This window comes from Carassius gibelio, chromosome A2, assembly GCF_023724105.1.
Source record: "Carassius gibelio isolate Cgi1373 ecotype wild population from Czech Republic chromosome A2, carGib1.2-hapl.c, whole genome shotgun sequence".
Taxonomy (NCBI): domain Eukaryota; kingdom Metazoa; phylum Chordata; class Actinopteri; order Cypriniformes; family Cyprinidae; genus Carassius; species Carassius gibelio.
Window position 1 is genome coordinate 14,651,036 of NC_068372.1, and position 22,606 is coordinate 14,673,641.

Sequence of the window (22,606 nt, forward strand, 5' to 3'; positions counted from 1 at the left end):
TCTCCGACGCAGCTAAAGTTAGCATTAGCGGTTAGCTGCCCTCACGTCGTAAACTCAAGCCGCAAAGCACTGCAGCCCGGACCTACAGACGTATTGTCCAATCAGGTCTCTTGAAATGAAAAGCGTGTATTTGATGCGACGATGGTCCACAGCTGCTTGAAGAAGTGAACGTGATCTCAAGGTGCGTTTGGAGAATTTTATTGCTATATTTTTCGCTGCCCTGTCGTTATATTGTATGTTTCCTAAAATGTCATATGTGTTTAAAGAAGTGTACCCTTGCAGATGTTTGACTTTTGACTTTTGATGTGTGTGTTCATAGTATATGTTGTAATGTGTGATTCAAAACAATTATTTGTATTTCTTGTATTTTAATATTTAATAATATGAATTGTTTATCGGTCATAATATGCTAATTATTTTACACAATATTTGTCATGATCAGAAGGCTAACAAAACAAACTTGTTCCTCTTTCACTGTTATTTACTGCCATTAAATAGTTTGACACTCATTTAAACTCTCAATTGCACTTAACAGATAAGAAAAGTAGTAATAAAAATGTGTGTATATATAAACGGCAGCAACACTTGTCCAATTGTAAATATGTTTATGATATATGGAAACACAGTATAAAGGTATAACATTAATTTTCATCTGTTTTGAAAAAAAAAAGTGAAAGTGACGTGACATTCAGCCAAGTATGGTGACCCATACTCAGAATTCGTGCTCTGCATTTAACCCATCCGAAGTGCACACACACAGAGCAGTGAACACACACACACTGTGAACACACACCCGGAGCAGTGGGCAGCCATTTATGCTGCGGCGCCCGGGGAGCATCTGGGGGTTCGATGCCTTGCTCAAGGGCACCTAAGTCGTGGTATTGAAGGTGGAGAGAGAACTGTACATGCACTCCCCCCACCCACAATTCCTGCCGGCCCGGGACTCGAACTCACAACCTTTCGATTGGGAGTCCGACTCTCTTACTTTTAGGCCACGACTTCTCTGGAAATGTAACATATGTTGGATAGTTATTTTTCAGTTGCAAGCAGGTTAATATGGCACATTATTATCATTATTACTTTTTTTTTTTTTTGCATGTTTAGAGGCAGGATGGGTAGGAGTTACTTTGTAGATGAAGCTGTGGAGGACTATCTTGTTGGGATTCAGACAGCTCCTGGGTCATGTGTGACCGGGCTCCTGGCCGGTCAAGTAAGGATACTAAACTCATTTATATATAATAATGTCAGTACACACACTACTATTTTTCGTTACTTTTCTTTTCACAGTCCTCTCCTCAGAGAGATTTTGTGGTGTTGGCTGTGCAGACTCCTCACAGGGAGAGCGAGGGGCAGCCGAAGGCTTCGAGAGGGGTCAGCCCACTGGATGACATTGATGTGGAGTGGGTCACAGAACATGCCAAGCAGGTGATTACCCTGATGTCTTATCACTTGCATAGTGGCTTTAAAATGTTTTACTTTGAAGTTGTAAAATTAGGGATTTTGTCTTTCCCTATTCTAGGTGTCCTGTATGTTACCAGGAGGTCTTTGTATTCTTGGCCTGTTTTTAGTAACCCCACCTGAACTCTCCAAAGATGCCCAAAATACATTAAAAAGAGTATGGACTTTGTTGTATTTTTTTTTCAATAATTTAACTTTACCAATAATTAAAAAAATGGACCGGACTACATTTTTGCTTATTTTATTAAAGGTTATCTAGTAGGCCATCATCACTTAAGCACTTATTTCTGTGCTGTTCTCTTTAAGTAGCTTATATTTGCCATGGATAAATACATAACTAAGGGAAGATTGTGGGAATTGTCGGAGGAGGATGTGACTGATCAAGTCGTCCTGCATATCTGCTCCAAAACAAAGAAGTATCCTTCACACACCCTCTCTCTGTGATCTAAAAGCATCATTCTGTATGAATAACCACACAAGTTTGCCTGATCCTTGACTTAAACTGTACAGAACTGTCTGCAAAACAGTTGATGTAAAAGATCCAAAGGTAAGGGACCATTTTTTGTCTTAAAGCTTGGAATTTAGTGGCAAATAGTCTTGTGTTAAGCTGTATTTTATTTCTTTTGTATTTCTAGAGATCGGCCAAGCCAGCAGACTGGAAGTATCAGATAGGTGTCTCATCATCCTGGCCCATGTTGACATGCTCTGTTGAGGTGGATGTGCAGATCCCTGTGACAGGATCTTCTTCTGATATCACAGACAAGTGCGTGAAGGTGAGATGGGTGCATGGAAATGTTTTTTTTTTGTGGGATTTTGAGGTGAATGTAGGTTTGAAAATAGGTTGATATGTTGGGAGTTTCCCATCCCTTGTCCAGGATGGTCTTCGGAGGTGGGCTAAACAGATTGAGGCTGCTTGCTGTCTCATAAATGGCAGACATGCATTAGATGACTCTGACCTTGTATCAGGACAGGTAAAAACTTAATTCTGTCATTCCTCTGTTATACTGATTCTTCATTTGAGCTGAGGTACATGTTTGTCCCTTTCAGAAAAAGAACCCAAAAACAACCTATCGTCAGACACTTCCAGCACGGATCTTTGTCTCTGATGTGAGCGTCTTCTCTTATAATAGTGTCTTCTGATGAAGATTATCCATGGGGCATATATGTGTATATATCTGAATATATAATAGGTATATCAATGTGACAGGAACAGTCAGAGCTGGATGAGCGGAGCAGTGCTCTGGTTCAGGTGTGCAGGGGCTCTGTGAAGGTTCGAGGGGTGGTTCACTGCAGGGCCTACATCCACAACAACAAACCCAAAGCCAGACACGCAGCACAGGTCATTCAAGTCTATGCATACTGCTTCATGCTTGGGGATGTGCAATATATCACTACCATATTGTTATGAAACAGTTTGATATATATCAAATACACTGATATTGAGTATTTAATTGTCAGTGCTCATTTCCCCTGTTTTACTTTTAGTTTACCATTGCCATTATCTAACACTCACTTAAAATCTTTCAAACACTCATAATTAAATAATGCTTTTAAATGTAATCTGTAGCAAATCTCGAAGTAAATAATTTTTTATATATATACTGTATGTTATAATGTTGTAATGCCTAAATTCATTTGGAGTTTAATTAAGTTGGCTTGAGAGAGCCAACTTACTGATATTGTATTTAAACTTCTTATTATTATTATTCTTCTGAGACTAAACTGTTGACTGCTACTCCTCCTAGAGCTTTAACTCTACAAACTCCAAACTCAGCCCAGCTCTTCAGACTGATCTGAAGTTAGTTGCTATATCTTTTTAGACTGATCGGACTTATACTTTTCATAAAACTGAAGATTAAAAATCATAAAAATCCCATAGACTTGCATTGAAAAGCCTCTGCTCATCTGAACATTCCGTGAACTCCAACTGTCAAAAATTCAAATCTAAACACACTGAAGCCCATTAGACTCAATCAGACTAACCTATGTACTATTACTAACCCATTCAAACTCATTCAAACTCATCTATCTATCTATATTCAAACTCTATCTATCTATCTATCTATATATCTATCTATCTATCAAACTCATCTATCTATATTAAAACTAATCTATCTATCTATCTATAATCAAACTCATCTATCTATAATCAAACTCATCTATCTATCTATCTATATTCAAACTCATCTATCTATCTATATTAAAACTAATCTATCTATCTATCTATCTATCTATCTATCTATCTATCTATCTATCTATCTATCAAACTTATCTATCTATATTAAAACTAATCTATCTATCTATCTATCTATCATCAAACTCATCTATCTATATTAAAACTAATCTATCTATTTATCTATCTATCTATCTATCTATCTATCTATCTATCTATCTATCTATCTATCATCTATCATCATCTAACTCTATCTTTCTTCTGACTCTATCTATCTATCTATCTATCTATCTATCTATCTATCTATCTATCAAACTCATCTATCTATCTATCTATCTATCTATCTATCTATCTATCTATCTATATTCAAACTCATCTATCTATCTATATTCAAACTCATCTATCTATCTATATTCAAACTCATCTATCTATCTATCTATATTCAAACTCATCTATCTATCTATCTATCTATCTATCTATCTATCTATCTATCTATCTATCTATTCAAACTTATCTATCTATCCTAACAACATGCTAGTCATGCTAAAAATCATGCTAGCAACATGCTAGTCGCATGCTAATCATGCTAAAATCATGCTAGCAACATGTTAATCATGCTAAAATCATGCTAGCAACATGCTAATCATGCTAAAATCATGCTAGCAACATGCTAGCAACATGCTAATCATGCTAAAATCATGCTAGCAACATGCTAATCATGCTAAAATCATGCTAGCAACATGCTAGTCGCCTGCTAATCATGCTAAAATCATCCTAGCAACATGCTAATCATGCTAAAATCATGCTAGCATCATGCTAGTTGCATGCTAATCATGCTAAAATCATGCTAGCAACTTGCTAATCATGCTAAAATCATGCTAGCAACATGCTAATCATGCCAAAATCATGCTAGCAACTTGCTAGTCGCATGCTAATCATGCTAGAGACATGCTAGCAACATGCTAATCATGCTAAAAATCATGTTAACAACATGCTAGTCGCATGCTAATCATGCTAAAATCATGCTAGCAACATGCTAATCATGCTAAAATCATGCTAGCAACATGCTAGTCGCCTGCTAATCATGCTAAAATCATGCTAGCAACATGATAATCATGCTAAAATCATGCTAGCAACATGCTAGCAACATGCTAATCATGCTAAAATCATGCTAGCAACATGCTAATCATGCTAAAATCATGCTAGCAACATGCTAGTCGCCTGCTAATCATGCTAAAATCATGCTAGCAACATGCTAATCATGCTAAAATCATGCTAGCAACATGCTAATCATGCTAAAATCATGCTAGCAACATGCTAGTCGCATGCTAATCATGCTAAAATCATGCTAGCAACATGCTAATAATGCTAAAATCATGCTAGCAATTTGCTAGTCGCATGCTAATCATGCTAGAGACATGCTAGCAACATGCTAATCATGCTAAAAATCATGTTAACAACATGCTAGTCGCATGCTAATCATGCTAAAATCATGCTAGCAACATGCTAATCATGCTAAAATCATGCTAGCAACATGCTAGTCGCCTGCTAATCATGCTAAAATCATGCTAGCAACATGCTAATCATGCTAAAATCATGCTAGCATCATGCTAGTCGCATGCTAATCATGCTAAAATCATGCTAGCAACTTGCTAATCATGCTAAAATCATGCTAGCGACATGCTAGCAACATGCTAATCATGCTAAAATCAGGCTAGCAACATGCTAATCATGCTAAAATCATGCTAGCAACTTGCTAGTCGCATGCTAATCATGCTAGAGACATGCTAGCAACATGCTAATCATGCTAAAAATCATGTTAACAACATGCTAATCATGCTAAAATCATGCTAGCAACTTGCTAATCATGCTAAAATCATGCTAGCGACATGCTAGCAACATGCTAATCATGCTAAAATCATGCTAGCAACTTGCTAATCATGCTAAAATCATGCTAGCGACATGCTAGCAACATGCTAATCATGCTAAAATCAGGCTAGCAACATGCTAATCATGCTAAAATCATGCTAGCAACTTGCTAGTCGCATGCTAATCATGCTAGAGACATGCTAGCAACATGCTAATCATGCTAAAATCAGGCTAGCAACATGCTAATCATGCTAAAATCATGCTAGCAACTTGCTAGTCGCATGCTAATCATGCTAAAATCATGCTAGCAACATGCTAGTCGCATGCTAATCATGCTAAAATCATGCTAGCAACATGCTAATCATGCTAAAATCATGCTAGCAATTTGCTAGTCGCATGCTAATCATGCTAGAGACATGCTAGCAACATGCTAATCATGCTAAAAATCATGTTAACAACATGCTAGTCGCATGCTAATCATGCTAAAATCATGCTAGCAACATGCTAATCATGCTAAAATCATGCTAGCAACATGCTAGTCGCCTGCTAATCATGCTAAAATCATGCTAGCAACATGCTAATCATGCTAGCATCATGCTAGTCGCATGCTAATCATGCTAAAATCATGCTAGCAACTTGCTAATCATGCTAAAATCATGCTAGCAACATGCTAGTCGCATGCTAATCATGTTAAAATCATGTTAGCAACATGCTAGTCGCATGCTAGAAACATGCTAATCATGTTAACATCATGCTAGCGACATGCTAGTAACTTGCTAATCATGCTAGCGACATGCTAGTAACTTGCTAATCATGCTAACGACATGGCTAGTCACTTGCTAATTATGCTAGCGACATGCTAGATACCTTGCTAATCATGCTAAGTACATGCTTGTCACATGATAGTCACTTGCTTGTAATGCTAACAATATGTTAATCACTGTCATTTTTATACTTCTTAAACTTAAATCTTTTTAAACTTTTTAAACTTTTCACATTTTCAAACTATCTATCTATCTATATATCTATCTATCTGTCTATCTATCTATCTATCTATCTATCTATCTATCTATCTATCTATCTAGCTATCTATCTTCTGACTGTGTCTATCTATCTGTCTATCTATCTATCTATCTATCTATCTATCTATCTATCTATCTATCTATCTATCTATCTATCTATCTATCTATCTCAGATTGAAAACCATCAAACTTAAAACTTTTTAAACTTAAACTTTTCAATCTTTTCAAACTTTTCAAACTTTTCAAACTTTTCAAACTTTTTCAGACTTTCTGGTCAGGCTTTCTCAAGCCAACTTAAAGTTTGTCTTGACGAACTTTTTTATCTAGTTTCTTATTGTTATTTATTTTAGGCAATATAATTTATTCATTTATCGGTTATCAGCCGTTGCATAATTTATTTCAGACATATTTGTCATGATCAGAAAGCTGACTAAATACACTTTTTTTTGTGTGTGTGTGTGTGTGTGTGTGTTATTTACTTTCTTTGAGAAGACTAATACTGATCTATATTCTCTTTGTGCTGGTAGGCCATTAAGAGAGACATCATAAACACGGTTTGCTCCAGAGTAGAGCTGTTTCTGGAGGATCTTTTAATAAATGAAGGGAGTCACAAAGGTACAGTGGTCCATCATGTCTTACGTGTGCTGTTGAAAGGGAGAGTTCACCCCAAAAATATAAATTCTGTCATCAGTTATTCATCCCCAATTCGTTCCAGATGTTTACGACTTTCGCATTTGTGTCTATATAACTGAAGAGGGAAATAAAAATGGTTACCAACTTATCTTGTTTTAAGTTCCACAGTAGACAGAAAGTCATTCAGATTTGGATTGGCATGAGTTTGTGAGTATATATGCTGACAGAATCTTCACTTTTTGGCTGCACTATCCTTTCCACAACAAACCTTTGCCCACTAGATGGCAGTAGTTTGCCACAATACTCTTCATTGAGTGACTTAACTTTAATTTTGTACGTAGTACAAAAATAAATGTATTAATAATTCAAGACATATGTTCCCATATTGTTTCTCTAGGTCTGTGCAGTGGGCAGCAGGCTCTTCCTCGGCGCGTGTTTGCACCAATATCCGGCCTGTCTGTGTGTGACTACATGTTCCCAGATGAAAGTACAGCAGATGTGGCCGAGCGTCTGAAAGAGATGATGGACTGCGACGCACCAGAAGAGGACATCGATGCTAGTTTGGAGGGCAAACAATGTATGTTTCCCAGAAGTGACTTTTTAGGGTTCTTTAATTCTCTCACTTTATTTGAGTTTCTCATGTTATAAGATGGCTTATTTAAACAATGAAATGCCAGTACTTAAGGAATTGCGCTATGGTAATGGTTTGTATCACCTCTGGGCCTTTTTTAAGTGGACCTCAGATGTGTCACTAGGGTATTGTGGAACGGGGAGAGCAAGTCCTTGCAGAGTCGTTAGGATTCAGGGATGACTGAACACAAGTATTGTAGGGGCTTTATTGTTAAACGGTGAAGAATGTGTATAGGTGTGACTTATAGAATACCAAAGGTATACATACCTTGTCAAAATGGGTGCAAACAGACCTCTTGTGACACACCCTGCCTCCTTTCTCCTCCAAAATAATAGCCAGCTACACCTTGCCTCTTGTTCAGACCAGTTTAAGTTTGCCCTCAAATGGTTTCCATGTATGGTTAAAAGGAAGAATGTGGAAGAGGTAATATGGCTAGCTGCAGGCTATCTGATCCCTTGTATTAACTACGTTAAGTACTTAAGTACATAGTAATGACATTTTTTCATTTGAGTGTGTTTCCCCCCAGTGTTTTACTATGTTTCTGGATCAGAGATAAATGAAAGCCCCAGTGATGTTTCTAGTAAGCATCTCTTCTCAGAAGTCCAAGCTGAAAATCCTAACAATCAGAAAGCCCATCAATATTATGCTGGTAAGTGCTTAACATTAGTCATAATTATTCATATAGATGACTCTCTATTTCTCTATGAGTAACTAATTTATTCATACAATAAATAATTCTCTTTCTATCATGGTATTAATTGGGGCTCAACGATATAGTTAATGATAATAATATGCTGTAGAAGTGACTCCATGTTGGATTTGGGCTGATGTGATGTGACCATATTTGTCTTGGTGTGATTCCTATAATTCTTGGAGACATTTTCACATTCCCAGTGGTCTGTTCTCACCGACCTGTTCTCTCTCTCAAACACACAGGTGTGGTCGTAACAACAGCCGTTGCTCTCCTTGCCACAGCCGCATCACTACTGTATTTTAATGAATGACAATGGAAATAGTAACAGTTTGTGTGAGTGAGTGAGTGTATGTGGAGTACTCCATTATGATCAGTAGGTTTGGCTATTTGTGTCTAGACAAATCTTAATGTCATACTATGTCTATAATGTCTCCAACATTCACAGGCTGATGCCCGCTGATGCATTCATTCTGTAGCCATTCTTTTAAAGTTAAATGTTCATCTAGAGACAAGCATCAGTGAGGTCTGATTTTGGGTGGTAAGCTTTGTTCAGACCGATCAATCCATTTCTTTATGGAAATGGCTTTGTGTGGATTTCACAAACTGTTGCCACAAAGTTGTCCGCACACAATTCTCCAGAATGAAATTGTCTAATGTTGCATTGAAGTTAGTGGAATAGACAAACCTGCTAATTTGACAAGCAGTTCTCATATTTATGGCCACATAGTTTAGATCAATATATATTTTAAACCTTTTAATTGAGAAATAATATACCAGTTAAAGTGCAAATTACAATATTTTTTCCTAGTTTTCTTTGTTGGAAGACTGTTCACTGATGGCATGTTATCACTCATGACACATTAATAACGGATTAAGCATCGCGAAAAGTCACAAAAGATGTGTGTTTTTGGTTGCCAGGGCAAGACAACCCTGCACAGATTACCAAAGAAAAAACAGCATTAAGGGACCAGTGGATGGAGTTTATTTTTACAGAGCATCAACGGAGTTGTGCAAGTGTTTGTTCCCTGCATTTCGAACATGCTTGTTTTACAAACAAGGCCCAGTTTGACGACGGATTTGCGTATCGTTTATTTCTTAAGGATGATGCAATCCCAAGGAAAAATGGTCACGATCATGTGTTGGAACCGCAGGCGGTGAGTAACACTGGTTAAAATATTTCTGCCTCCTTGTTAGTGCGTCCCCTTCCATGCCAGAGACCCGGGTTCGAGCCCCGCTCGGAGCGAGTCGTTGCTGCTGCTGCTTTCGTTCAGTTTCAGCCTCGGGATCTGATTCTGGATCATAAATAAACGGCTGAATCTGACTGTAAGCCATGGTTTGTTTTGGATGATGGGTTTTCCCTCACGGTAATGTCACAGCTTCCACATGCTCTCAACGCAAAAGCCTACTGGCGCTCGTGATTCTTTAGCTCCGGCTACACGTCACGCCTCCAGGCGGTACCAATCGGTACAGACTATCTTTCTCTTATGAATATAATAAAACTAAAGACTTTTTGGATTTATGAAGGATGCAGTACTACTCTATATGTACTCGAGATTAATTTCACCCCCCCCCCCCCCCCTTTAATTGTTGTCATTCTGCACGTTTGTGGTTTTCCTTTATATCGTCAATGTGTCATTTGTCATGTCATTATCAAACCAGTTTCTTCTGGCTTTTGTACTGTCGGAGCATTAAAGGCATAAAGGAACTTTTATTTTAAGTTTAACTGAACGGAAAATCCTTTTGGCATGAAATATGATTGCTGGAAACAACTTGAGGAGAGTAAATGATGACAGGATTGTCATTTTTGGGTGAACTCTCCCTTTAACTTTTATATATATTTATATATAATTATATATATAATGTGTGTGTGTGTGTGTGTGTGTGTGTATATATACAAGTTAAAGGTCATCATTTACTCTCCCTCAAGTTGTTTCAACCCTGTATACATTTATTTCTTCTGTTGGAAACAAAATATTCTGAAGAAAAAAAAAAAGTTGATGGTCCCCACTGACTTCCACAGTATTTTTTCCATAATATGGAAGTCATTGGGGACCATCAACTGTATGGTAACCAATATTTTTCAAAATATTTTCTTTTGTGTTTAACTGAAAAAAGAAATTCATAAAGGTTTGAAATAACCTGAGGCTGAATAAATGATGACAGAATTTAAATTTTGGGGTGAACTATTCCTTTAATGCCGCTCCTCTTTTCTAAATCTTAAATGTTCTTCAGATCAAGGACCCACTGGTGGTACATACTTTACTATTTCTACAATACAAAGCCCTCAAAAATGTTCACGTTTTTTTGTTGTTGGTGTTTTCTTTTCTGTCTCTTTCTCTTAAGGTTTAACAATGATACGCTGACCTAAATCACATTCCCCTCCACCCTCAAACGAGCACTTACACATGAATGCTCTCTAATACACACAGTCATCCTGTGATTTGTGAGTTAGTCTTTACATGTCCGGACACGTTTTACCTGGAATGGCATCTGTAGCACAAAACTAGTCATGAAGACATATAGGTGTGAGGAGTGTGCTCGGCCTTTCAGTGTTTTCTTGAAGTCACTCTGGTGTCACAACATATGAAATCACACTTTTTCTCATATAATTTATTCATTAAGCAGATAGCAGCTCGATACATGATGGATGACAAGTAACGTGTGACAGTTTGACTTTCATGTCAAATTGCTCCATGTGGCAATCCTAAGCATGCTCAGAAGATTACAGAAACATGTCAGAGAAATTTAATTTTGAGTCTATATATTTTGAAAGAAAAAGTTTATTTTGCTCACTAAGGCTGCATTTATTTGATCAATGTCAATATTTGATCAAATACAATAAAACAGTCACATTGAGCAAACAATGAACAAATCAGTTTTAATGTATTTTAAAGTGTAATTTATTTCTTTGATGGCAATGTTGCAGCAGCCATTACTATAGTGTTACATGATCCTTCAGTAATCATTAATATGCTGTTTTGATGCTTACAAAACACTTCCTCTTAATGTCAGTTATGAAAACAGTTGTGTTGCTTAATATTTTTGTGCAAAGCCTGCGTTTTTACAGGCTACTTTGAATAGTTAATTTTACAAACAAAACTTGTAAAATTATCAATGTCTTTATAATCAATTTTCATCAGTTCAATGCATACCTAATAAATTAAGGTATTATCTTATTTAAAATAATAATAATTACAGACCCCAAGCCTGTTAACAGTAAGTGTACATTATTATTTATTATTAATAAAGATATCATCAGCTTCTCAGCAAATCATAATAATGTTCAATTTGTGAGTGAATAATTTTTACCTTGTCTTTTTAAATATTATTTTTTTGCCATTTTTACCTTTATACAGATATAATAGTTTAAAGGACAGACAAGGGAACAGGATTGAGAAAGGAGAAATCAGCACTTAAACTTGAGTAGATAAAGCACTGCGATGCGATACAGAGGAGAATTTCTCTGTGGATCTGAAAAATCATCCTTGTAAGTCTTTTCCTTTTCACTGCAAATCAGCCGAACTGCTTCATAAATCAGTCATAATGATTAAGGAGTTAATCTTAAATTGAATGGTTTGAAAAAAATCCTTATCAAGTCATCACAAATTACTATAAAGGTCATAAAATGAATGGAAACTCATTCGTCAAAAATTGTGGGAACGCTGGCAAATGAAATGATCATGAATGTATGCCTTCGACAACACTATGACGTATTTAAGCGCTGTAAATCACGTGCTACAGGTGTGTGTGTGTTTGTTGGAGTCACCACGGCCCAGTAGTCACAGCATCATTACTACTCAGATCTATCTCTGAAACTAGGTTGACTAATGTAATTCATTCGATCATTCCACGTCAGCATTCTCGTCCTCATCGGGGCCAGCTGCAAGCTCTTTCTCTGGCAGCAGTCCGTACTCATTTAGGAAGTTCTCCACATCCAGGGCGAAGAACTCCTCATTCAGGTGCTTTGTGATAGACATGAAGTTGCCCAGCAGCTCTCCGGCCTTGTACACCAGCAGAGCGGGCAGAACGTCGTCTGAAAAACGCTCACCTGCCCCTGTGGCAGACGCTCGGATTCGGCAGAATTTGACGGTAGAGTACTCTGCTGCCAGGCAAGTCAAGCAGTTGTTAAGAGCATCACATCCTCTGATCCCATCATCATAGATGTGCACAACCACTAGAGTTAGGCGGTGCTCTTTTTCGATGACATCCAAGAAGGCCTCCCCACTATCCAACTCAAACACCACATCGAATTTAGGCCCAAAACTCAGGTGCTCGTGCATCTCCTGCATGCACTGCCTACGATACTTACGCAGACACCTTTCATCCTCTTCTTGGATCATTTCGTACTCCTGAACGCTCATCTGCATGGGGGCAGACACAGCAACACATCAATTTTAATTAATGTGCAAAGCAAATACTGGACAAACTTCTAGAATTGATTCGGAAATGATTCTGATTATCTTTAAAAACCTTTCAGTTTTAGTGTTGAACACTTGAAATTATTTTTGTAGTTAATTGTACATTATAAATTGTGTATGTATGAATTTCTTTATAAAACTTAAAATTATTTTTGTTTTGTTTGAAGGAAAAGCATACACAATTCAAAAGTTTGGGGTCACTTAGATTTTTTTTTAACAAAGAAATGAATACTTTAACTTAGCAAGGACACATTAAATTGATCAAAAGTGTTTCAAATGATTTCTATTTCGCATACATGTTGTTGTTTTGAATTTTCTGTTCATCAAAGAATCCTTCAAAAAAGTTTTGTGGTTTCCACAATGACTAAATAAATACATATTGTGGTTTTCATGGAAAAATATTACGCAGCACAGGTGTTTTCAACATTGATAATAATAATAATAATAAATGTTTCTTGAGTAGCAAATCAGCATATGAGAATAGTTTCATCACAGAAATGTATTGTCGATCAAATAAATGTAAAAACATTTATTTAAAAAACTGTTAGAAATGTAGTCAAAACAATGTATTAGGCACTATGGTTACCTCATGAAGATTTGCTTAAATTGTTTTAATCACTGCATAATTTGACCTCATTTCAGAGTTTTGATGACTTCACTATCGTTTTAAAATGTGGAAAATATGAATTATACAGAATGAGTAGCTGTGTGCATTTGACTGGTATGCTATAATGATGGGATGGGTTTGGAATTAAAACGACTCACTTTCTGGTGTTTGTTATCTTTGTGTAGATGTCAGTTGGGAATTTTTCACTGTTACCTTGTGCAAGACTTTTTCCTGGGTGTCGTCTTTACTGGATTTGGGGTTGGACATCTGTCTGAGGAGCTCTCTCTTGTTGGAGGGGACGCTTTCATGGTCCTCACTCTCAAGTTTGAACTTTCTCCAGTCATGGATCACACCTTTGGGCCCTGAGATGCAATGGTTTTTAGTCATTTAATATCTGAATTTGTCCTTTTAGTCAGTCGGTTGTTGGATAAATCAAGTTGAAATCAGTTTCCAGACTGCAGCCTTTAATTACAGCTAATCTTGGGTGTATCACAGCATAATGAGGGAAATCTCCAGTATTACCTCATCATTAGTGTGAATAATGAATAAATCTCTTACCAAAAAGTAGTATACTTCAAGTTTATTTTACTAAGTATACTTAATTAAAGTTCAAGTATATTTTTAAGTATACCTTATGTAGCAAGTTTTCAGAAATTTAGTGTTCTAGTAGTATACTTGTAAGTGTACTGTTTCAATACTCCTTGGGACTAAATTGGCCCATTTTCTATATAACCGTAGCAAACTTTGAGTACACAACTAGTTAACCTCTATGTTCATAGTTTGTATTGCAATTATCTTAAAAGTGAACTTACATGTACACTGATAGTTTACTAATTAAAAACTTTGTACACTTTGAAGTATAGTCTTTGTAAACTACTAGTTTAGTAGTTTTATACTAAAAGTTTACTCATTTATACAAGTATACTCAAGTTTTCTTTAAGTTAACTTTACATTATGTATACTACTATGTCCCTATTTAGGTTTTAATTTGTATATATTTTGTCATATGAATATCTGAACATCCAAAACATCCAAAGAAAGAACAGGGTCTGCTTGTTAACAAAAACATTTTATTCTAGATTCCCGTATTCTTTTTTAAAACACTTTAATGTGGGGAAGTTTCATAAAAAATAAAGAACATTTTGAACAAAAAGCTGAAAAAAAGACTATGAATTGGATTCAGAATGATAATCAAAACGTAGATTGAGTCAATCAACACCATAGCTTGACTGTAATTATTATCTCTTCATCGGTCTACATTTTATTCCACAACGTTACAGTTTTGATGCTGTTTCATGTCAGATGATTGTTTTAGATTACATTTGTTAGTATCTGGTGTTTCTTTTGTCTTCTTCACTTGTGTTTCTTTGGAAATCCTGTGCAGAAGATGTGTACTAGCGCCCTCTACTATATAATAATGAAAACGCAGTTTCTAGGAGTATAGCTCAAATATATTTAGAATTTTTGTAAGTGTAAGTCAAGTATACTTAAATGTATACTTAAATAAAAGAGGAATACATAAAAAGTAAATTTAAATAATACTTTACTATTTTTAGTTTAAATGAAGTATACTAATTGCACGCTTGAATAAACTTTCTTTTTACGTAAGGGATGTTTGCAGGATGTGTTCTGCAATCAGAGCGATACTAACCTAGATCTTTCTTTGTTTCAATATCACTGATTCAATCTTTTTTCACCTGTTTGTGTTGCTGGTAGTTCCTCAATCTCAGGTGAACCTGACATGATGAATCCTCCTAGGAGAGCTGATGATAGAAATTACAGTTCCTATGAGCCTTTATTAATTTATTTGTGCTTGTGGTTTCAGTTTAAGGATTGAAGAATAATAGTAAATTGCTGCTCCATCTGGACTTGCCCATCTTGAGCAACTCCTCTAAGAAATGACCTGCCCTGGTTGATATTTTCTCACTGCATTTTATATTTCCAGACTATATGAGATGAACAAACAACTGGGAAGTTTTATGTCACAATCAGTTACACTTGTGCAGTTATTCTAATGTAACCAATTTAGATTTTATTTCTGCTGCATGAGCTCTTGACACTGTCAGATTATGTTACAATTATCCAAGTTGAGGTGGAATTAGCAGATTACTTTCTTGGATTAGAATTAGGAACAGATTATATCGTTGTGACTAATGGGTTTGCCCACAGTGCTCCTGTTTTCTTGCATTTTAAAGTGCTGTATTTATGTACTAAATATTATACTAATGTTACACATATACACGCCTGAATATGGAAATGTTGAGCATCTCAGTCTTAACAAACCACCTGCATTTATGTGGTTTTCACAGAACACTACCATTGTGCGTGATTTTAGCAAAGAATTGTGCTGATCAACTGGATTCTACGAACAAGACATACTCAGAAATATGTCAGTATAAGTAATCTTGTTCAGTCCAGCTCCTTCAGATTGCTTTGTTATCTCTCTATTTTTACCTCAGATTTTCATTCACATCAACAAGTTTCATTAGCAAAAGTGCTAGTTGCAGGATTCATGCACAGCAGGTCTATCGAAGGCAAGATTTAGATATGTTTTTGCAGTATTATAAACCTAAACACCAAAAACTGCATAATTAAACATTATTTATTTAAGGGAAACATATTTCTCAGCAGTTATTTATGTGAAATATACTGTTCAAGAGGTTATTTATTTTTTTCTATTGTTTGAGCATCCTGTATATACAGTACAACACCTGAAAGAACTACAGTATCTCAGAAAAAAACATGCTTAAGTGATCATTACGCATTTCAATATTTTCAATCTGTTAGTATTAATGTACAGTAGGTATAGTAAACAACAGAATAGTCAGAGGAATGTCATTCTTACCTGAGTGTTTGCTTTGACTACCTGCCTTTGCTATGTACTGTCTCTGATAATAATGCCATGGACATCATGGTTACATCTGAGAAATAATACGGTGTGATGTAATGGAATTACAGTAGAGGAATTAAAGAAGCCCGTCACAGAGAGAGATAAACAGACAAAGCACAGCCTGGCACTTACAGTGCAAGACATCCAGCTTCTAGTTTGTCACACACACACACACACACACACACACACACGGCAATACTGTATTTACCTGTAAATTAAACAGTTCTGGTTTGCTTTCAGTAAAGCTTATAAAACTGTATTATTGCACCTAATATCTACTGGAGAAGCAATGTGGCTAGCATGGTGGGAATACCCAAAATCCCTTGTGCTTGAATCATTTCATTTTATGTGGTTGGTCAAAACATGGGAAATTATGAGGATCTGTACATTTAGTTGTCCTTTATGTTGAAAGGATTAAACATTTATTTAGTGGTTTGATGTTTTTCTATGTCACCGTTAGTGTGATAAGTGTTTTAGGTTAGTTTTTCAACCCTCTATTTAACACATTTTACAAAAAAAAAAAAAATGCTTATGAAAGTTGATTTAACTTAAAATCCGACAGATTTTTAAGACCTGGAAAACTCACAGAAAAGCCTATTTAAAAAAGAAGAAGAAGAAGAAGATTTTTTTTTTAGAGGACATTCTCTATTAAAGAAATTTTAGTGTATTATTTAGTTTTAATTTTAGCATTATCAAGCTATAATGAATAATTGAAAATGGTGTGGGAACCGTAATTTCATAATGTGTTTTTCATCTTCATAAAGTTTGCTGGCGATTACATATCTAAAAATCATGTCATGACATGAATGTGAAGCGTTATGACACCTGGGTAAGGTAGTTGGTGTACAGACTGATCCCTTCCTGTCTGCACATGACTTGTGTGATTCTAACATGTTGTTCCATGTCCTTCTTATCTAATTTCAGCGTACTTTACATTCTCTCACCCTCTGCAATGGGACACAAAGAGTAAATTAGTAAGGAAACAGTTAGCAAAAATTTAGTTTTTCATGCATCACCAGATGGTGGTAAAATCCGTTAAAATGTCTTAAAGGTTTCATAAGCTGCTGTGTGAGTGGGCAGCAGAGAGATCTCCCAGCAACTACAGTATATGTTATATCAGCACACTCATGCTTTATCTAAGCAGGGCAATCTGCCAACCAGCTGTTTGCACAATAATTTCCTCAGGGTATTGACGCCCTTTATTTGACACACTTAGTACTTGGGTATTGTGTTGCATAACACATTGTTTAACTTTTTCTTCTTGATAAGTTTACTGTAAACAAATACCTTTATGACCCACATAGATCACAGCTTTGCACACACTATTCTACTTTAATCTCAACTTCATGAGGTAATTATATATATATATTATTCAGTTAGTCATTACGCATTATTCAGTTAAATTCAGTATGTGTCCAAACTTTGGTATAATAGTGTGCATATAAAAAACTGAGCATGTTAATGTTCATTTATTCTGTTAGATTTAAAAGAAAATATGGCAGCTGTGGTTGCCAGACATTTAAAATTATTTCAAATGTGATAACATTTCAGCAACCATTTGAAGCCTTTTTGTATTTTAGATTTTATAACCATTTTTATTATGAAATTCTATAATGTTATAAGAAAACAAACTATGTGAACAAATCTGCTTTATACTTTAAAACATAAACCACCATAGTAATCCAGTTACTGTGTTACCAGCAGTGCAGAAGCACCTGGCACGGGCCGGCACAGCTAAAGGAGTCAGACAGCCTGTTGTGTAAGAAGTGAAAGTTTTTACAACCCAGGCAGACTTGCTCTACACAGAAACAACAACACGTGTGAGTGTTTCTCAGGCTGACCTCATATGGTTTTATCACAATATGCAGCGGAAATGACAGTTTAAACAGACGTTAGAGCTGGATTGTGCTGGATTTTTTAAGTAATCCTCACCCACCAGGAATGCTTACTTCCGTATGACTTAGTAACCATATGATTTATATATATATATATATATATATATATATATATATATATATATATATATATATATATATATATATATATATATATATATATATATGATTATGTTTATATATAGTTATATTTTATATATAGTTATATTTTACACACACACACACACACACACACATATATATATATATATATATATATATATATATATATATATATATATATATATATATATATATATTGTTATATATTGTTATATATTGTTTATATTGTTTATGTTGTGAAATATAGCAAACTGATTAGGATCTTCAGACCATAAAGGAAAAAATTATTAAAACATTTTTAATATTCCAAACTGGATGGCAAAAGGGACAAAAAGGAAGTAAGGATGCTTTTTTGACATTGTCTGAACACATCGAAATGAAATGTACTGTATGATCTTAGAAACATGCCCTGAGAGTACAATAAAAGTTTAAATCTTTTTAATAATTGCCATGAACTGCTGTGATGTTTTGGATGCATGATGCACTGTCCTGAGACGACCTCTACAGCCCCGAATGTCAGCGGAGACAATGTCAAATAAGATGAGCCCTAGAGACAGAAACCCTGCTAAAACCTTGTCACCTTGATGATCATCGGCACGAGACCATAGGAATCAGAGGAGTCCTCTGCACAATCTGACCTGTGTTACAGCCTGGAAATAAACCACGCCATGCTGGTCATCTCCATTTCTGTCACCGATGGAGTTTTGGTTTCTTGCCGCTGTCGCCTTTGACGTACTTAGTTGGGGACGCTCTGACTGATTGCACAGACACTATTGGAAGAGAGCTGGATGATGACATCACTGAATCATCACTTAACTTACTTAGCTTTAGGGAAAATGACTCACTGTTATGTACTGAAAAAGTACTTTCCTGTTTGACACTGTAAATCTGCTTTGACACAATCAGTATTGTATGAAGTGCTAAACAAATAAAGGTGCTTTACTTGGCTTGAATTGATTTGAATGTTTTATGTTGTTTTGTGGGATTTTTCTAATGTAAAAGAAAAATGTATTTCACTTAAGTTCTCCAGTTTAAAAATTATTTAAAATGACCTCTACACCAAAGTCAGAGTAAGTTGAGAAAATTGTTTTCTGATCCGAAAATTATGGATACCCTTACCAAAAAGTAGCTTACTTCAAGTTTATTTTATAAATTATACTTAAGTTACTTCAAGTATATTTTTAAGTATACTTTATGTAGCAAGTATACAAATATCAGTGTTCTAGTAGTTCTCTCTTCACTGAATGATTTTTTTTTAATTCTATGCAGAACATGTGTACTAGCGCCCTCTACAGTATAACAAAGAAAACACGGATTCTAGGAGCGCAAGTATAGCTCAAATATACTTCAACTTTTTGTAAGTATAAGTCAAGTATTTCTGAGGAGTACATAAAGTACATAAAAAATAAACTAAAAGCATACTTTCCTATTTTTAAGTTTAAAAGAAGTATACTAATAGCACGCTTGAATAAACTTCTTTTTCATAAGGGTAAATGGAAGTTTATGAACATGGGCTAATCATCAAGGGAGTAGCTCTTGTTTCACTAGAGGGAAATTAAATAACTTCTGTGCCAGTTTACTTTTTGTGAGCATGTCTGAGATTAATTAAAAGTTTTTTTTTTTTTTGGTTTTAGCACATCTCCATTAGTACATGGAGTGCTATCTTTGTGAGATTCAAATATTGTGCTTGTCAAATCCATCTAGCACGCATTTAACACGATATGAGATTTAACATGATATGAACACCGACTGTATGACAAATCAACTGAATGGCTACAACATGCCAAGCAGTAACAGAGTTGTCATTATCACATACAGATCACCTACATCATAGATTTCAACAGTAACATCACTGTGATTGTGTAAAGTATAACAGGTGAAAATGTACACATCATTTAGTTTTGTACTGACATCAGTGGACCGCAACTATGACAAATTGATGATTAATGCACAAGATTTTACAGTTCTGGCATAAATTAATTTGGTGTTTAAGATGTAGAACGACATCATCATGTACTTTTTCTTTTTGACAGACTATCAATTTGTCATACACATAGGTTTCAGGTCACCAGCAGGTTCTCTCTGATAATGTGAGTTTCACCCACTGTATGAGTTCAGAGGAAGACAACAGACTAGACACTTTTCTCAACACACAGCATACTTCTTTTAAAAATGGCTAATGGCAACATTGCTATATGATTACCAGTTAAGTCATTGTTGCTTGCTGAAGGCCATAAAAGTTCATAGTTTATAAAAGTTCAAAGGTCCCGTTCTTCGTGATCCCATGTTTTAAACTTTAGTTAGTGTGTAATGTTGTTGTTAGAGTATAAATAATGTCTGTAAATTCTAAAGCTCAATGTTCAATCAATACCAAGCGAGATATTTTATTTAACAGAATTCACCTACAACGAACGACCCGTTTGGACTACATCCCTCTACTTCCCGCAGTAATGACGTCACAAAAACAGTTTTTTGACTAACGTTCGCCCACATGAATACACAATAAAGGGGGCTTGGTCTTGTTGTTCTCCGACTGAGAAGAGGAAGAGTTGCGTTTGTGTTTGTCGCCATGTCGTCGAAACACTGTTATTTTCATTTCAGAGTCCATTCACCTTTGTTTGGGCTTCCCAGGGACGCTGTACTGGGAGATCAATGGTTACAATTTATGTTTAACTTGGTTCCCGATTTTCCTGAGGACAGCTTCCTCAATCTCAATCAGTTTGTAACGATAAGACCTTCATAATCATCGGGAAGAAGGAGGCGGGAACCGGTGGACAATCAAATGATATTTTAATAATCAAAATAAAGACAAAACAGCGCGTCAGTCCCTCACGGACGACTGACACGCACAAACAAAAACAAAACACAAACTAAAACCCAGGCCTGGTCCTCTCTCGTCCATCACTGTCGTCGCTCCTGTTTTATATCCTTCCATCTCCTCCGTGGGACTCGAGACCGGTGGGTCGAGCAGGTGTCGCTCATCTCCAATCACTCCACCGGCCTCCCTCCGGTTCCCATGGCTCTCGGCCCCGCCCCACTCGTCACATACCCCCATCGACCCTCGCTGGCCGGGGGATACCCTCAAGACTGTGCTCTACCCCCGCACAAACCCCCCCCCGCCCCCTCCGGGGGGCTGCTCAAGGTGAACTGCGGGAACCTGGGGGTAGGACAGATGAAGCGAGAGAAAAGTAGATGGAAGGAGGAGTGACAGAGACGAGAGAGGGGAGAGAGGAGGAAAAAAAAATTCCAGTTCCCACACGCACTGCTGCTCGGCCCTCCACCAGCTGGGTGATCTCCTCCGCGGTGCCTGGCTGTAGCACTGGACGGCCCTCGGGTTTTGGACAGCCGGCAGGAGTCCCCCGTTCCCTGCTCCTCCCCATTCAGGCGGACGGCAGCAGGCTCCGGCCCCCTGGCGAATGGCGCCGACTCCTCCGCTCCCTACCAGATGGCAGCCGCCCCTCCACATCACGGGCGGCCAGCAGCAAGCTCGCCCGTCCCCGGCAATTCACTCCAGCCCACCACCTCGAGTGCTCATGGCGGCACACTCCCTCGCCAGCTCGATGGCACCGCGGATTCACCACAGCGACGAGGGATCTTCAGCAGTGCGTCCCTCCTTCTCCCTGGTTTCGGCACCACTGTAGCAATGTACAAACTCCATGATCACGGGAAGAAGGAGGCGGGAACCGGCGGACAATCATATCATGTCATATAATGATATTTAATAATCAAAATAAAGACAAAACAGCGCGTCAGCTCAAAACAAAATCAAAACACAAACTAAAACTAAAACCCAGGCCTGGTCCTCTCTCGGCCGTCACTGTCGTCGCTCCTGTTTTATATCCATCCATCTCCTCCGTGTGACTCGAGACTGGTCGAGCAGGTGTTGCTCATCTCCAATCACTCCACCGGCCTCGCTCCGGTTCCCACGGCTCTCGGCCCTGCCCCACTCGTCACACAGTTTAATGCCGCATTCGCACAAAGATTATTTTTGAAAGATGGAGCAGTTCCCTCTTTGTCTGGAGAAGGCGATGTTTATGGACCACAACCGGTAAGTGTATTTTATTATTTAAGTCGGTGTGTTTAACAGTTTCTGTAACTTATTACACAAAGGGCAAAGCTGTTTAGCTTTGTTAAAGGGTAACTATTGCATTAACCATTGCATTGGAGAAGCAATCCTGCATAAAATGCTCTAGGCGGGTGCATGCAACCACTGG

General features: G+C 36.9%; 2 protein-coding genes across 3 annotated transcripts; one reads left to right on the forward strand and one right to left on the reverse strand.

Moving 5' to 3' along the window:
- On the forward strand, positions 1–10,771 carry LOC128027384 (protein odr-4 homolog). Its single transcript, XM_052614956.1, has 14 exons — positions 1–181; positions 1,105–1,210; positions 1,288–1,425; positions 1,520–1,615; positions 1,768–1,874; positions 1,969–2,005; positions 2,094–2,231; positions 2,334–2,429; positions 2,506–2,565; positions 2,666–2,797; positions 7,050–7,137; positions 7,553–7,732; positions 8,313–8,435; positions 8,723–10,771. The coding sequence occupies exons 2-14, from the start codon at positions 1,112–1,114 to the stop codon at positions 8,788–8,790; spliced, it is 1,362 nt and encodes a 453-aa protein (XP_052470916.1). The 5' UTR covers positions 1–181; positions 1,105–1,111; the 3' UTR covers positions 8,791–10,771.
- A 304-nt stretch (positions 10,772–11,075) lies between these two features.
- On the reverse strand, positions 11,076–16,490 carry LOC128027393 (phosducin-like). Of its 2 annotated transcripts, XM_052614969.1 has the most exons (4): positions 16,351–16,441; positions 15,203–15,268; positions 13,719–13,867; positions 11,076–12,841 (listed from the first exon to the last, which is right to left on the reverse strand). In XM_052614969.1, the coding sequence occupies exons 2-4, from the start codon at positions 15,246–15,248 to the stop codon at positions 12,323–12,325; spliced, it is 714 nt and encodes a 237-aa protein (XP_052470929.1). In that variant the 5' UTR covers positions 15,249–15,268; positions 16,351–16,441; the 3' UTR covers positions 11,076–12,322. The 2 variants fall into 2 exon arrangements, with proteins under 2 accessions (XP_052470929.1, XP_052470941.1); XM_052614981.1 differs by lacking the exon at positions 15,203–15,268 and having other exon boundaries at positions 16,351–16,490.
- Positions 16,491–22,606: the final 6,116 nt, after the last annotated feature.